The sequence below is a fragment of the Haliaeetus albicilla genome, chromosome 2, assembly GCF_947461875.1.
Source record: "Haliaeetus albicilla chromosome 2, bHalAlb1.1, whole genome shotgun sequence".
Lineage (NCBI taxonomy): Eukaryota > Metazoa > Chordata > Aves > Accipitriformes > Accipitridae > Haliaeetus > Haliaeetus albicilla.
In genome coordinates, this window is record NC_091484.1 from 73,701,719 (window position 1) to 73,718,730 (window position 17,012).

Genomic DNA, 17,012 nt, shown 5'->3' on the forward strand with positions numbered 1-17,012 from the left:
GGATGACAACATCTTGCTTCTGAGATATTTGCTTTTGAGCATTAGGACACAAACCACTTCAGTATTCATCTTCAAGGAAATCTGCCGGGTGTATAAGTTAACTTTAATAATCCTTGCAAATGACTCTAGTTAAGATAGTCCTCCAAAGAGGATGGTTAAGTACTGTTACTATTGTGAGAATGAATATGGACTTGAAATCTGTGCAGGGGAGGAAAGTATCCTAAAAATAATTTGCTATTCAGAAACATCCTTCACTTCCATGCAGAGATCTCATGAGGAATTTGTACTGCACTTCATAATCACTAGTAGCCTAACTGAGTCAATGAAATTACATCTGTAAAACTAGAGTATGTAAAACCAGATACAATTCCACAGTGCCTGATTCAGTACCCACTGAAGTCAACACGTTCTGCTGAATTTGATAGAAGTGAAATTGGAGGATTTTATGTACATGATTAAATAAAAGGTTCAAATTGACCAATACCTATGAAACTGACAGTATAACTGAGATTGTGTACTTGAGCCATTATTTAAATTCTTTTCTTGTACCCATTGTTCCTGTGCACGTATATGCCTTTATATGGAATCCTGTGCCAATTCTTCATGAGGTCTCTGTAAAGGGCCTTAATTGGTTAATGCAGTACCTGGGATTTTGAATATGCACATGTCAAGAATTAAATCAACCAATAAGTTTGTGGAATAATTACTATACCTAAATAAGCTACGTCTTCAGTCTCCATGTAATAACTGTGGTCTGAACTTCCTCTTGCAGAACTCATGCATAGCGCTTTTGCTGGATCTTTATACATCCGTTCATAGTACGGTTAGTAAAATTGCAGTGGATAACAGCCATCTCGATCCATTGCTTTTAAACATCAAGTACTTATTCTTACAGAGTGAATAACGAGACTCTCCACAGCCTTTGGAGGCATGGACGAACACAATGGTTACTACAAAATCATGTGCAAAAGTAACTTCAACAGGTAAGTGCATATTTAGGGAAAGGAAAACATTTTTGGCGTTATAATGCCATCTCAATAAAAAGAACAGCAACTTCATCTTTTAATTTAAGGTACTGTGGTATTTTATATCATCAGTACTTGGTTAAACATTGCTGGAGATTTTGTGATAACAGAGTACCTGCAATGCTAAGTAGAAGGGGAATGACCTTTAGAGCATTGTCATTGTTCAGGTATCTTTCCAGTAGGTAGGTCTAGTGCTCAAGCTGAGATTTTTTTTTAAGGTGATGTGTTAATGTGTTATTGTTGTGTTACTTGGAGCTTAACATTGTAAACATCTCCCACCTAATTAGCAGCATTGCACGTGACTATCAGGTTACTTGGCAAATAGGTTGGCATTTATCTGACCCAGCTTACTATGTTTAATGTTTCTGAGGCTAATTAAAGAGCCACAAGATTTCTTATTGGGAAGAGGATAATTGTGCCAGCAGGCCTAACAGTGCTAGGTCTAACATGGGCTGCTGTGGTTGTATTGCATGTGCACGGCTGATGTCTGTATGCACGGCGACTCTTAGCTGACCCATTGTTTCTGCTATGCCAACCTATGCTGATGTACGAATGTGAAATACCTGTTTGGGGCTTAGAAATATTTGGCTGCCCTGCTACTTAAAATAACTAGTTAGATGCCCAAAATCTACTGCTGGCAGCAAAAGGATTGCTAGCTTTGTAGTTGCCGATGGAGTTCTGTTACTTCCTGTGAAGGTGTGAGTACTTCCACATCCCATTAAATTATGTAGCCAGTATAAATCAGGATAGCTGGACTGCTGTCAATATAGTAATCCTAACTTACATCAAAGGTCTGGTCTATGTGTTCTCTAGCTTGTTGGCATGTCTAAGATGATGTGATGATAATGAAGCATGGTAGTTAGGCTGTCACTGTTTTCAAAGGAGTTCACTTGTGTAAAGCTGAAGAATGCAGTTAAATCTAAGTTCATATCAGGGTGTAACTGAGATCAGAGGCAGACTTTGATACTCGAAGTGAGACTAAAAAGTGAAAAACCTCAGTATGTAGGAAAATGGAATGCAGTTAAAATAATTTGTGTTTTGCAATGAATTGAAATGAATTTGCAGTTGAAGTTGACAGTGAGGGAAGGAAAAAAAAGCATTAATTGGCATAGTAGTTATAACTTATCAAAACAGCCAAGGGCCTAGCAGAGCATGTTAGTATTGCTTCTCCATCAGGTCAGAAACTAGTTAATAGGAAAAGGGGAATAAACTCGCTTTTCCCTTTACCCTGCTCTATGTGTCTTGAGTGATTAATCTGTGCTCTGCCTCAAGCTGTTAATCTGCAGTGGTGACATTTCAATTATAAACGGCATTTTGTCCATCCCCTCTGGAAATTCTGGATTTGTCAGTGCTAAAACATCACTAGGACATGAATGTAACTTCACTGATAACTGCACAGCTAAACCTTGTTTGCTTTCAAGACAGAATTTTAGAGGCTATGGTAGTATCTGTAAGCATGAACTTTAATGCAGAAGGAACAGCAGCAATGCACATTTTCCATACACAAACAAGTAAATTTGAGAGAACACTGCCTTGCTTGCAAGGATGGGCAACAGAGTGACAGGGTAAGGCAATGATTCTCCAAACTTCCCTGTTTTCTCTAGGAAAACATGAAGACTGAAAGTAGCAACATTAACATTCTCATTCTGTCCTTGAGTGGATTTTCCTACCCTATTGTCTGCACCCTTGTTCCTAATTTAAGGAGATCTGATAACACGAGGGTGGTTATTCCGGCCCCAACATTTCTGTGCTATTTAAAGCAAAGGATTTCTTGCTATTCGGGACTATTCTTCTGATCTGATTGTGGAAGAATGTAATTGATTCTTACATCCTCATAAGATTGCTTTATTTATTTATAAACGGTTGTTTCCCTTCTACTAACCAATACCTCCTTTAAAATTAAAAAAAATCCAGTGATGTCTTTTTCGGAAGTCATTTGTCATTCCTATGGCTTTCTTCAGAACTGACTTTAGTTTCTCTTCATTTTTGCGAGTAGTTATATTTTGAAAATTGCAGCATTTCAAGCCTTGGCCTCCATATTTGTTACTTTTTTATAGGGAATGAGCAGGAAGTAAAAGGGCAGAGCAAGCCTCTCCTCCCTGGCTCACCAGCCACTCTGCATTAATGGAAAAGCAACCTCTATGTGTTATTTGATCCTTTGTTTGTTGTCTGGTAAGAGTTACACTAACAAAACAGTTCTTGGTAACATTTTAAAAGCTTTGTTTCCTTTCACAGCCTCTTCTTGGTTAAGTGAGACCTTTGTTCAGGACAGGTCCATCCAGCATGAACTTCTCAGGGTCAGGGAAATTCCACCACTACCTGGTGGCCATCTGATTTAAAGAAGACAAACTACAAACTGGGTGACAATTCTACGTACCTTTATTTTAAATGGACTGGTACTTCCACTGACTTCATTGGGATGCCTCCTGATTGCAAACTATTCAGATAAATTTGCAGGATTAGACACTAAAATGCAGGCCAAGAACACTATGCATTTGAAGAGATTCCCACATTGTAAATATTTTTCAGACAACTTCAAGTTAAACTCTGTCTTATTTAAAGATTTTGTGATCACATTTCTAATACAGATACTCTCAGTACAGAATATTCAAAGATGATATGATAGAGTAAGATTGGTTTAAAAGTCAGTATATTAGAATGTTTGTTGGCAGCGTAGGTTGAGAGTCTTCAGGATTAATGTTTTGAAGGTTTTTCTTTGCAACAATAACTAGAAATCTTACCAGTATAAACCTATGGGAGTCAGGGATTTGAGAAATCACTAGGAATATTTAAAATGTTCACTAGATGACAAAATTTAGTAATATTTTATAGTTTAAAGGGCATTTCAAATTAAGTATTTGTACTGTTAACACAGTTTAAGATCCTGGGCATGCAAAACCTATTTGACTTCATTAAGGCTCTGCTGAGATACTGCCTTGATTGCAGAATGAAAGCCTATTTTAGGTGAGCCTTCTTTTGATTAAGCAATTCCACTTTGCTTGTCACATGCTATGGCAGGTAATGCAAAAACCTAAAACCTCACCAAACCCTCCCAACTAAAAAAAGAAAAAAAGCAAACCACAAAACAAAACTTCAGCCGAAGTAACGATTCTGCATTTTTTTATGGAACACTGTAAAAGTGTGTTTGCGCAAACCAGCGTGCAGTACCACAAGAGCACCGGCACGTATTAATGGAATATTAAAATTCCGTGAATTCCTTCGGACCCTGGTTTGAAGTTGCCCCTTTTTTTGTTCTGCTGCCGTTTACGGGGCGGTCAGTGGTGTTTTGCCACTGGTGTTTTTCCCACCGACCTGGGCACCTGCAAGCTGGCGGATCCCCACTTACTAGCACATAAATTACCGGCGCTGAGCAAGCCACCATCCCCTCCCCGGAGCTCTTCCCTGCTCCGCAGCCCTCGCTCCAGCCCCTCCGTGTGAGGGAGGGAAGGATGAGGCCTCAGCCCGGCTGCGTGGGCGCTGAACACTCATTAACTCCCGCTCTCCCGCTCCGCGGGGCCGCCCTGGCGGCTCCCCCCCCGCTCCCGCCCGGGGAGGCCGGGCCTTGCAAAGCCGCCCCCCCGCTCCGCCGGGGCAAGGGTGAGCGGCCGGGCAGGCCCCCGCCGCGCCATGGCCGCTCCCTGCTACTTGGGCTGGGATTTCAGCACGCAGCAGGTACCGGGGCCGCCGCACCCGGGCCCTCCTCTCCCCTCCCGCGGCCGGCAGCGGGGACGGGGGTCCGGCGGGGCCTACCCGGGGCCTGCCCGGCGCTGCAGCCGCCTCCGGGGGTCTGGAGCGTAGCGGGGGTGGGGGGGGCGCACCCAGCCGGGCCTCGGGGGGCTGGAAAGGGTCGAGGCCGCGGCTGGCCGGCCCGCCCGCCGTGGTGGCCCACTGACCTGCCGCCGTGGTGGCCCGCAGCACGGAAGGGGAAGAGGCCTTCCCTCCCCTCCATCAGCTCTCATCGCCTCTTTTCCTCCACCCAGCGACGGTTTTGTTTCGCAGGGTTTCCTCGTTTACAGCAGGGCCGGGCTGGGCGCTGCAGGATGCGGTGCTGAGCTCGGTGCCGAGGGTTCACCCACGCCAGCTGCCTGCCACGGCTGATGGAAAATCGTTCCCGGCGCCTTCTCGTGTTTTAAGGCTTCTGTGGGACGCTGGGCGCTGCGTGGGCCTGGCTGTTCGCACGCCTCCTTCTCTTTGCCTGCATAAGCGCATCCTTCGTCCCTTTCTGTTTGTCCCCTCTCTTGTCTGAAGCTGTAGGCTGCGTGTCCTAACGTGTCCCGCTTCCCCATCCTGCTGGGGATACGTTTAATCCTGGACAGGAGCGCTGTGGCCCTTCTCCACGTGCAGACTGCGAGGAGACCCCTCTGCCTGCCGCATCAGGCATGCTGGGAGCTGGGATTTGCCCCCGAATCCAGCTTTTCCAGTGTCATCGTGTGAATCAAGATTAGCAGGATCGTGAACCTGGATGCTCGTGAACCTGGATGCTCGGGTCGCTTGAAATTTTTGAGTTGTCGGCACAATCGGGTGTTACTACACCGTGAATAGAAACTCTGCCCAAGTTGTGCATAGGCCTGAATATGTTTAAAATAGGCGTAGGAGCATAAATGACTTCATTATGGCTGTGCTGAAGTTTGGGAGCTTGAAAAGACACATCCAGGTTAGGTTGATCAAGTGTTTTTTAAGGGGGCATGCTGCAAGCAGAAAGCCAATTAAGCTGCAGTGAGTCAGAGCCATTTTTAAACTGGTGCAGGGCATCAGATTGGTAATGGGTTGTGCCAGTGCATAAATAATGGCCCTACATTAGTATAGCTAAAATGGGGTTGGCCTTGTTATTTGAATACAACTCTTTGAGATGACTTAGTCTTTGTAGTTTTTTTTTGTCTGTTTCTTCAGCAGCAGTTTGCACTCTCTCCCTTGTTGAGATATGTGCAGAGTGTGAGCTACCTTCTCACTTTTCTTCTAGGCTGTAATGTTTTTCTTCTCTACTAGGTGAATTTGAGAGAAGATAGAGGAGAAAAGGTTGTGGTGCTCTTCTAGTTTATGCTTACAAGAAGGCTCAGCTTTATGGAGTTACCTGTTAGGGATCTTGCTTTCCATATATTGCAGACGCTCAGAATACACTTGCGTAATGCCCTCTGAGCTTTGCCAGACTGGTAGAGTCTGATTTACTCACCATTTGGGGAGCAGGGAAGGTCCTCAAGGTATTCTAATGTTCCTTGAAAAGATGGGGCAAAAAAAAGGGGGGGGGGGGGGGGGGAAGGCCATATGGCACCTTTAAGATACTGTATTCTTTGGAGAAATTGGAAAAATTCGTTACCATGATGCAAGCTATAAACCTGGTAATTTGTTTGCTGTTCTTTAGCATATGCCTGCATCTTGATCTTGTGCAATTAAGGAGAAAGAAAATGAGGGCGGGAGGAATATAAGCAAACAAATATACATGTTGCTGAATAGATGGCATGCTGGAAATACACATAATAACCTGTTTAATGTAAAATTGTACCTATACTTTCAGCGAATTATATGGATTGGGGTGATCTTCTTTCCCATTTTGTCTGTGGGAATTGAATTGTTATAAATGAGTTCTCAGTGCTATTTAATTATTGTTAGTTTGTGTTAACATCCCATTTTTTTATCTTCTAGCTGAAAGTCATTGCTATTGATGAACAGCTGAGAGTCGTTTATGAGGATAATGTTCATTTTGATAAAGACCTTCCGGAATTTAAGTACGGCTTTTTATATTTTACTTGGATAATATAATTTGGAACTTTGGAGATCGGTGTGGGGGGGCTGTTGCCTTAGTTGGTCTCATTGATATGTGTGGAGGCATGGAAAAAGTTCATGCCATGTTCATGTTTCATGCTTGGCAAGGGTAGTATGTACTCTTGCCTTCCTTGGTATATAAATATGGCAAGAACTCCCGACAGGAAATAGATTAAAAAAATCTACCCCAAAGTATTATGTATAAATAAACAATTTCTTTTTTCTCTTTTGGGACTTTGTGACTTGTGGACATGACTGTTTCTTTTTGGGACACAGAAGTAAGCACTGCCTTTGTGTCAGGGTAGAATGCTGTGATAACAGCAAGTAAATTGCATGAGGGGAACTTCTAAAAGGCATTTGAAGACAAATTGAGTGGTTCCAAATCTCACAATAAGATGTAGGATGGCAGTGTTTGTTTACTTCAGTTAGCAGGCTAGAATTTACAAATGTCATCCTCCGTGGTCATAAGTTTTAACGAAGTACATTTATTTACTTGATGGTTTAACAGCAAAAATTGAATTTCATCTTCTAGGTCCAAGCCACTAATGGTGACAGTTAGGAGACTTAGAAATAACTATGAATTACATGGAGTCAATGAGCAGTATCAGATCTTACTTCATGATCGGAGCCTTTCCTTGCAAATTATTTACTTTACAATTGGGTCAAACATCGGTTAATGTCACCTCCTAGGAGCTGGCTTTTACTTTTCCAGGTTTCAAACACTGATTGTATCCTTGCTCTTAATGTAAAAGCATTGCAAACTCTCTTTGTTTATTAATAAACTTGAAGAACTTTGCTTGACAGGGAAAAAATTGCTGAATTCACCAAAAGAAAATACCGTTTTTCTGTAGGACTCAAGGTGGAGTCTATATTCACAGTGACAGACTGACAGTCACTTCTCCTGTGCTAATGTGGGTCAAGGTATGAACAAGCTTTGTATAGTTCAACTTTTTCCTTTCTGTTACTGAAATGAAAATGTATTCCAGGCAATAGTGAAACTCATCATTCAAATCAACATAGGACTTTTGCTTGTTTTCTGTTTCTTTGAAGTATTATTCTGTGTCTTTGGTATGCAAATATTAATGTTATCAACAAACATAGTGGAAGTTGCTAACGTTTTGAGGTTTTGTTTGTTTGTTTGTTTTTGCAGTCTCTACTATTATAGCATTGTATGTGTGATAAATCCTTTCCTGACTTTCCCTCATTTGGAAAAAAGACTGTTCTTTTTTTTCCAAATCTTTTTGTTTCATACACAAAAGAGGCAGCTGTTGCTTTGCCTAGCTTAAATCTTTGTTTTTGTAGCATCCACGTTAGCTTTGGTAACCAATTGATGTCTCAACTGGTAAGTGGTTAAAGAACAATTTAGTCATTGATTCCCAGTCACTTTGACTGGTGTTTATTTTGGAATACAACATTCTTTTCTATTTTAAAAGAAGGCCTTCCTTGCTTCTGTGCAGGTTCTGCAACACTTGCTCTCATATGGTACTATGTAAATTTATTTTAGTACTGTGATTTGAATAGTTTGATATTTGAAAGGTCACAGAACCCCCAGCTGGTAATCCATGGTAGTTGACAAAGGTTTGGTAAATTTCTTTGCAGTTGGGCTTTTGAACCATAATGAACAGGAACAGTTGTAACTATTAAATTAATAATAAGGTGATACAGGTATCTGATGTTTCTTGGGAAATTCTGAAGTCTTGCAGTGGTCCATTTGTCAAGATAGCCTGGGAAATGCTGATCTGAATGAAACTATGTAAAGATAGATTAATTTTTGGTTTTAAACTTCAGGAACATGTGGCTAGAACAAAATTAACCTAGGTGCTTAAACTGCTAAAATTCACTTGAATTAGCCTTATATTAAAGGGACTTTCAGTTTTCAGGTGACACTGGGGGCAGTGGTATTGAGGATACCTAACATCTTGTGGGATCGGGTGCAGGGTCCACCCCATTAAGGTTTCATAGATTTCCAAAAGTAAGAACAGAAAAAGATAATCCTGCTTTGTGTCTGGCACTCTTAAAAGTGGCTTTTTATTGAATAGGAATTCTTTAACTCTTCCCTCTTATTTAGGTTTCAAAGAATGGATCTTTGTCATTCAGCTTGTTTAAAGATTTTTTTTTTTTTCCCTGTGTGATTCAACTTTTCTTTTATGGACTCTTACTAAGTAAATTAATTTATGCATCTTCTTGAGAAGTCCATAGTCATTAGCTAATTTTTCATTATCTGCCAATGGACTCTTATCAGTGATGACATGAATTTACTGTTTAATTCCAGAGATTGTGAGTATGCATAATTTGATAGCTCGTTACAGTCATTCTTGATTCTGTTCTTACAGGCTCTGGATATGATTTTGGAAAAGATGAAGTCTTCGGGCTTTAAATTCTCTCAAGTCAGAGCTTTGTCTGGTGCTGGCCAGGTTAGTTTATAAAGAAAAAAACCAGTCTTACTGTATTTTTTCAACAGAGTATAATGTATAGCGATAAATTTCATTTAAATAATTGTATTGTCCAAGACCATAATGACATCAAGTAAGACCAAAGCTTCTGTATAAGCATCCATTAAAAGACACATTCCTCAGGGGAACTTAAAACCTGAAGCACACAAAGCAATCACTAGAAGGTAGTGGGAGTGGAGGGTGAGATTTATAGTGCAGTTGTTTAGATCAGTATAGTGCATCACTAGTTGGTTTCCTGTTGTTTAAATTCTTTGTACATACAGATTCTGAAATGACTGGGGTCATTTTGAGTTTCAGCATATCCAGGTGCTTGTGGAAATGGGGTAGAAAAAATAGTGAGGAGCGCTGTTTGCTAAAGGCATGGTAACATCCTGTTGAGCACAGTTGTTGTTGGCTAGGATAGAGATCTGCCTAGGAACAACAAAAACCAAATGATGATAGTCTTTGATGCAGAAATGACAAAGATGCTGCCATGATTTAGCCTGTAGTGCATAATGCCTTTTTTCTGAGATTTATAAAACCCATCCTGACATTTAGTCAGTTAGCCAGTCTCCTAGTATGCTGGTGAAACAAGGAAGTCTTTTATAACTTTAACGGATGATATTCAGGGTGAGGACAGCACCAAAGCGATAGCTAATTCTGACACATGAGGTTTAGGTTATTCATCTTGATATATCTGGGACTAATTAATCAAAACTCTTGCTTTGATCTCCATGTTTCATTGATTTCAGTTGAAAGTCTGAGCAAAGTGTCTGAAAATCATAGCTGGTATCAAGGCTCGGGTATGAATTCTTCAGTGAAACAGAAGTTAGGGATTGCCAAGTAACCCTAGCTTACTCAAGTGAAAAAAGGAAGTGTGCTTTCAGATTGCTCATATTCCATTTATTTTACCCATCCTCCAACAAGTTGGGGGTATCAGCTTGGTACTATATTCAGATTCTTTCAGGTAGAACAGCTTTCATTTAGTTGCCCCCTTCCAACCCACATTGTCTCTCTCCTTTTTCTCTTTGAAGAACCTTGTCTTTATGCTGCAGATCACTGCGGAGGTGCACTGATGTGCCAGTGTTTGTCCCAAAGAAGGGACAAACTTGGTCTTGATTGTCTGCAGAAATGGCAGAGAGATGTGAAATACAATCTGGATGTTGCTGTGGTCAAGTACTCTGTACCCAGGGGGTTCTGTGTGCACTTGGTGTCATCAGAACTATTAGTGGGTTCGCTGGATGGTGCTTTGCAGTTTGTCTAGGGTGTCCTGCAGGTGCATAACCAGAGATACCTGGCTTGAGGAAGCCACCTGAGAGATGGAGCTCAGATAATCTCAATATTATGCAGTCTGTTAGTGGTGAGTGGGGCAGGCATGTAACTGAAATAGCACAGAACTAACAGTCTTGAATGTGGAACCATGGCTACAGCTCAAAGAACCCTCAAATAAATATCTAATGCCATTAGCAGTGTAATAATAGTTCCCACTAGAAGTTGCTATAGTTCAGAATTGTCACTGTCTCTTGACTCCTACATTTTCTGGTTTAGTATATGCTTTGCTCAACCTTAAAGAGTCTTTTAATGAGGCACTTGATTTGAAAAGATGCATTTTTTGGTCCTGGTTTAGAGAGAGTTCTTTGTCCCTTAGACTTTGAAGTTCAGATCAGGATAGGAACTTTGCAGCTTGGGGAGGTCATCTCCAACTTCTGTTTCTGTACTTTCTACAGCAACATGGGAGTGTGTACTGGAAAAAAGGAAGCATCGAAATTTTAAAGAATGCATCATCCAAACTGCCTCTACATCAGTCACTGAAGGTAAGGTGCATAAAAGAGCTCTGAAGGGAGAGGTACACTGTGCTTTGTCTGCTCTTTACACATTGCTTTTCTCCTTGCAAACCTTTTCTCTTGTTTGACTGAGTTGCATGCCCCTGCAGCATAAAGTGAAATGTACTGGTTATTCCTTCAGCTCCAGGGCTTTTGACATTTCCTTTTCTTCTGAGTGACAGTATATACTGCTTTAAAAGCTTACAGGTGCCAGTGGGTGTCCCAGAACCTTTCTGTGTCAGTCACAGCCTGTTTGTTCATTTAGGAAGTTTAATATTTTTGTAAACAACCTCTAAGTATTTTACAACTTTTTTTTTGGCGTGTGTGTGTGATTGGTAAGTTTTGAACATAGACTTGACAAACTTTTATTTAAAAAGAAAAGTAGGGAGGAATCAACTTTCCTCTTGAAGACCCTTACCTTCCTTACTTCAAGATCAGAAAGGACAGTTGTATGTTGAAAAGGAGACATTTGTGTAACTGATCTGTTAAATGATTAATTTTGGAAATAGCTCATCTGTGCAAAACTCATGGAAATGGAATTAAAATGCTCTCTGGTGATGCACTAAGCCTCAGTTGCATTTCCAAATGGTTATGCCAACCTTTAAAGAGAAATCTGTTAGTAGAGCTGTGGAAAGATAATCTGATTGTTTAGAGAGGAGTTCTAAAAAGCTGGGCTAAACTTGCATAAAAAGGCCCAGGGCTTTGGCTACCAAAGGAGTGTACTGAGACATGGTGCTGCAGGTTATGTCAAGTAACAGCAGAAAACAGCATGTTGCTTCCTTCTGGTGTGAAGTTTGGGTTAAACTTTTCACCACTGACCAACATGCTGCCCAATATATGCGTTCCTGTAATTATTGGGTGGAGACCAGAAGGCCCATCAGAGAACTGAACTGTGAGCTGATACGTATGTCTGCTGTATTGCTATTACTCTAGCAGGGGCTTCTTAGAGATCAGACTTACTAATAAAGGATGTTGTTTGTTGCAGGCTTGTTTTTCTGTCAGTAACAGCCCCATCTGGATGGATTCTAGCACAGCTTCCCAGTGCAGCGCTCTGGAGAAAGCCGTGGGGGGAGCACAGCACCTAGCGAGTATTACTGGTTCTCGAGCCTATGAAGTAAGGAGTGGATGGGAAGAAAGTCCTCAGCAGAGTCTTGTGATAGAAACAATTTGCCATTACGGTGGTACTGCAGCAGATTAATGACCAGCCATTAACTATGAAAGGGAGAATTTTTGAAGAAACTCTAATGATACCGTGCTTTGCAGTAGTCTCACAAAGGAAGATGTGGAAATTTTAAAGTGAAATTAGGCAAACACTGGAATTTTGCTGCAGGAGGCAGCTGGGGTGAGCTGTTACATTTGGCCAGTGGTTCTGGAATACAGTGTTTGGTCGCCATGCTTATAGTCTCAGGGCCTTGTTCTCCCCCGCGGAGCTCCTGTGCAGCCACATTTCCATTGGGATGGCAGTCCAGTTTGTGTTACAGGTTTACTTGCGGTTATGACCCCTCTGTTTGTGGATCCCTGCTCTAGGTTACTTCTGCAATTAAAAGATTGGCCTTTTAATGTTCCCTGAAGGCTAACAAGCAGCTGTTGACCTAAGAGAAGCGTTTCAGAAGTTTGGGATGCTATCGGAGAGTACTCTGTCACTTGTCTCCCCTTCCTGATGCTTCCCTCTCTTTTAACTGTGACAATGAGTTATGGAGTGGGAGCAGGGCTGCCCTCCAGGCATCTCAGCACCTGGCTACGCTTGCTGTTGGTTCAACAGAATAAGGCTCTAACCTCCCAAATTGCTGATTCTGTTTTTGAATTATCATGCCAGATTTATGGCCAGTGTTGAAATCAGACTTTGCATACCACTAACAGTTTATTTTTAACTTGCTAAAGGTTAAGGTTTCAGTGTCAGAAGCTTTTTGTTATTTGACATAATGCATGGATGAAAAATAGTTATTCTTATAACTATTATCCTGTGCTGGAGTTGCTTCTTTCAGTATGAAACTTCCTGCTTTGCTCCTAATTCTCCTGCCTCAGAGAGGTATATAGGTTGGGTAGCTTAAACTTTTTCAAGGATTTGAAGGCAGCATTTGAATTGTGCTGGTTCCTGTGCAGAGAATAAGTGTGATTCATTCCATTGAACTGTCATTTCTGAAATGTAAATTATGGATAGTAATGCTTTTTCACATGCTTTTTTTTCAAAAGGTGAGCAAAATTCTCATAATGAGACTATGTATTATAGCCTGTTTAGCGCAGATTGCCTACTGTGCACTGACTTTCATCATGCATCAGGCAAATTAAATATCCAAAGTGCAATGTACTGAACTCATTACACAGAGTTAATGATTATTGACTCCATTTAGGGTTTGTGTTTCTAAGCATTTGCATTTCTTTCTCAGCGTTTTACAGGAAACCAGATAGCAAAGATTTACAGCCAGAATCCTGAAGTCTACATGCAAACTGAGGTTGGGTCAACTTCAATATGCTTATTGGAAAACACAGTTGAAAATATTTTAAAATTAATTTTGTGGGGGTGTTTTTGCAGTCTTTTTTTACTAAAGGGTGTTTTGATTCTTGTGTTTGATTTTAAGTTGAAAATTGAAAATTTGATTTTTTTTTGTTAAATTATTAGTCATTAGGCAGATAAAAATTGGGCATCAGTTCTATCTTGAATGTTATATTTAACATAGCAGGCTCCATTGGATCTCACCTTTGTGGAAGAAGTTTTAAAAAACACTTTCATTTTGGTGATAACAAATTGTATTTACAGCAGTTTGAACACAAGCGGGTAATTAAGCACACGGTTGAAATTTTCACACTTAGAACTGGCCATTTACATGCAGAAACGTGATTGCTCTGCCATACAAACTGGCATCTGTGCAGATGTGCACAGGAAAAAACCTGCCATTGATTCTAGACTTTTTTCGTAGTTCTTCCCTTGAGAAGCTACGTTGATTCTATTATTACAAATGAATTGCATTGTGTAGTTGGTTTCCTTCTGATTTTTAATTTTCAGAAATCAGCTTGCAATTCCATTATTGTTTCAGTTTGTTGAGTCTGTATCTATCTGTGACTGAAATGCCATGGTTTGAAGCAAGGTAAAAACTCCATGCAAATATGATGTAAATGAGAGAAGGACTCTTGTCCTGTGATTAGAATATACCAAACTGTGAAGTCAGGCTGCTCCTGTTTTTGTATTACTGCAGTTCTTGATAGCATTGATCATAATTTTTTTGTGGTTTTTAAAATCTCGCCCCTGCATGAAACAGTTAACAGGAAGTGAGTTGCAAAGTTGACTGTATTTTGTGGGAGAATGCTTAATTTTTAATATTTTTTTCTTTCTTAGTATGTTTTCATTATATAACCTTTACAGTAGTAAGGTATGGGATGAAACAGAATACTAATACAGTCTGATCATAGGCTTAAGACTAAATTTAGAGAAAGATACATTAATGGGGAGGAAGTGGGTCCATGGAACTGAGAACTAGACAGACCAATTTTAGACTTTGAGGGCTGGTTGCATTGACGGCACCTTTTAGCAATAAAGGATACGCAAGATGTTGTGTTCAAGCACAAAATATCTCTTATGCCAGAGTTGCTTTTGGGGACCCTAAAGAAGCACTTAGCAGCTTGGCAGTCTCAATGACATGTGGAAGGTGGATGTTTTTCTGTCTGTAGGTCAGCTTGCTAAACTGGCTGATTCACAGTTTTAACTTCATCCTTTTCCTTCCATTTCAGGCAGCTGGTGCCCACTGGGGCACCACAGAAGGTAGGCCTTCGTTATCTAAGCACAATATGATATATTCTTGGGGAGAGATGCATGAAGAGCAAGTGCATCATTAAGTTCCCTGGCCATTATAACCACCTTTTAGAGCTCTGGCTATAGTCTGTCTTTGAATGCTGTGTGAAACAGTGGTTTTGTGATCATTAATAAAAAACCTGTCACTGCTGCCTCACTCGACCAGTAGATATGTGATTCTGATTAGTTATTGGGTGACAATCATATTTCTTCTGAGTTAGTCAGAGCACACAATAAGGAATTTGTCAGCTTTTATGCCAGCTTCTTGGGAACAGATAATACTTGATCATGCAGAAAGCTTGGCGGTAGCCAGTTAACTTGGTAGTTTGTATAGCAGATTTGAAGTGGAAGCAAGTTTGTGCTGGATCAGTGCGTTGTGTCTTGAGGCTGGGGCATTTTGGGGCCAGTATTAGAAGCCCTACAGCTGGATTTAATGCCCTGTTGGAACATACCCTGAGGCAGAGCTGCAGGTAGTGGATCAGTTCAAAGCTGATTATTACAGGCTCCTGGGAGTAACTCCTGTGAGGTCTGAGGTCTCAGCTGGCAGAAAGATAGTTGTTCATGTAAAGGTGCTAGCAGAGCCTTGCCAGAGCTGCTAAAAAGCTTACAGACCTGCACTCTGGGTGGACCAGCGCATGGTTTCTAGGCATTTTCCCTGTCATCAACAATACAGGTGCCTTTGTTGGTTTGGTTTTTTTTTTTTTTATTAGTAAGTGTTTTTCCTTGAAATGAGATTCTGTGATACACTGAAGTTGTGAATTAATTCATGATAGCATAGAGTATGCTAATATACTAGGTGTATTTTTCATGTTTCAGAATGCAAAGCTATTAACAGCTTTTATCATGGGGCTACTTTTAGATTGCTATCTGGTATATTACTTAGGCAGTAAGAACTGAATAATCCTAGGTGCATTTTTGTGTGCTTTCTGTGCCTAACATTAAGCATCTATTAACATTTACTGCTTCCAATTACTTAATAATTTACTTTCTTTGAAGTGGATACTGATGGGACTTACTATCTCACACTTTTTCTTTCAGAGAATCTCTTTGGTTAGTAGTTTTGCAGCTTCCCTTTTCCTAGGAGCTTATGCACCCATTGATTACAGTGATGGTAAGTGCGTGGGCTTTTCTCGTAGTACAATTCAACAAGGAAATTTTCCTCTCCATCCCCACCTTACATAAAAGGGGGACAAGGTCTCTGCTATTTATTTTCAGTCTTTAAACTTTAATGACAAGTATATTAGATTTTAAGCTAAGTTACTCCTTTCAATTTATTGTTACTCTTGACAGTGCTGTCAGCTGTGGTTATTTATCCCCATCATAGTATGATTCCCATTTCTATAAAATGGATGCACAGAACATATTCTTGAATGAAATTGTACCTTTTTTTCATTACTTTATGATGTATAAAGGAACGTTGAAATATGTATTTAAAACCATGAAAAAGTTGTGGATTTTTAGGCTAGACTTCATAGTTCTGCTATTTGTTCTTTGGTTTTGCTGGTTTAGCTCTGAGTTGCACAGGATGTGAACAAGATGTATATTGTGATTATTTTTCCCCCCACCTAACTGGAGTATGGATCTGCAACAGAAATATCTTTTCAAAATGAACCAGAGAAAAAAGCATAAACCAAGCAAAAAAATCCTAAACTCAGTTAAAAAAATATTTAACCTTCCATATCTCTCTATTCATCATAACAAAGACAAAAAAGTGACAAGGCTAGTGCATCTCTTTTCTGTTGTGTGTTATCTCAGTTATCCAGCTTTTAAATGGCAATTTTAAATGGCAGTTACAAAGGAAACCATTTTCCTGGGAGCTGTGCTGTTATTTTTAAATAGCATTTTTGATTCCTGCTCTGAAACTAAGAGAAGATATATTTCAGAGCTGAAAGGTTAGATAACAAGGCTCTCTAAGGAATTTTTACATTATAGAGCCATAGTTGACACCCATGTGTTAAGACCAACTCATTTTTCTTCCTTCATTGTTCCATCAAAGCTCATAGGAAAAGGCATGACACCTCAATTTTAGCTAATGGACAACTTATTCAATATCAGATATCTCAGTTATACTAGAGACCTTAAAAATTGTAAGGCAATCCATGCTTATTTTGCAGCAGTTGTGAGATTATTACATCTGTCTTCTGGTCCTGTACTGTTAGCCATGTATTTTCACAGGTGAATTTTA

General features: G+C 40.3%; 1 protein-coding gene across 6 annotated transcripts in view; it reads left to right on the top strand.

The window, feature by feature from the left end:
* The first annotated feature begins 4,460 nt into the window (after positions 1-4,460).
* XYLB (xylulokinase) overlaps positions 4,461-17,012 on the top strand; it is an 85,446-nt gene continuing 72,894 nt past the window's right edge. Inside the window, exons 1-8 of one of the 6 annotated variants that reach the window (XM_069778247.1) lie at positions 4,461-4,697; positions 6,666-6,748; positions 7,637-7,706; positions 9,119-9,199; positions 10,945-11,031; positions 12,026-12,154; positions 13,428-13,493; positions 15,866-15,938. In XM_069778247.1, coding sequence (XP_069634348.1) covers positions 4,653-4,697; positions 6,666-6,748; positions 7,637-7,706; positions 9,119-9,199; positions 10,945-11,031; positions 12,026-12,154; positions 13,428-13,493; positions 15,866-15,938 — 634 coding nt within the window. In that variant the 5' untranslated portion in view covers positions 4,461-4,652. Of the gene's footprint in view, positions 4,698-5,524; positions 5,680-6,665; positions 6,749-7,636; positions 7,707-9,118; positions 9,200-10,944; positions 11,032-12,025; positions 12,155-13,427; positions 13,494-15,865; positions 15,939-17,012 lie in introns of those variants that run through there. The other 5 variants (XM_069778250.1, XM_069778251.1, XM_069778249.1 and 2 more) reach the window with 5 other exon arrangements.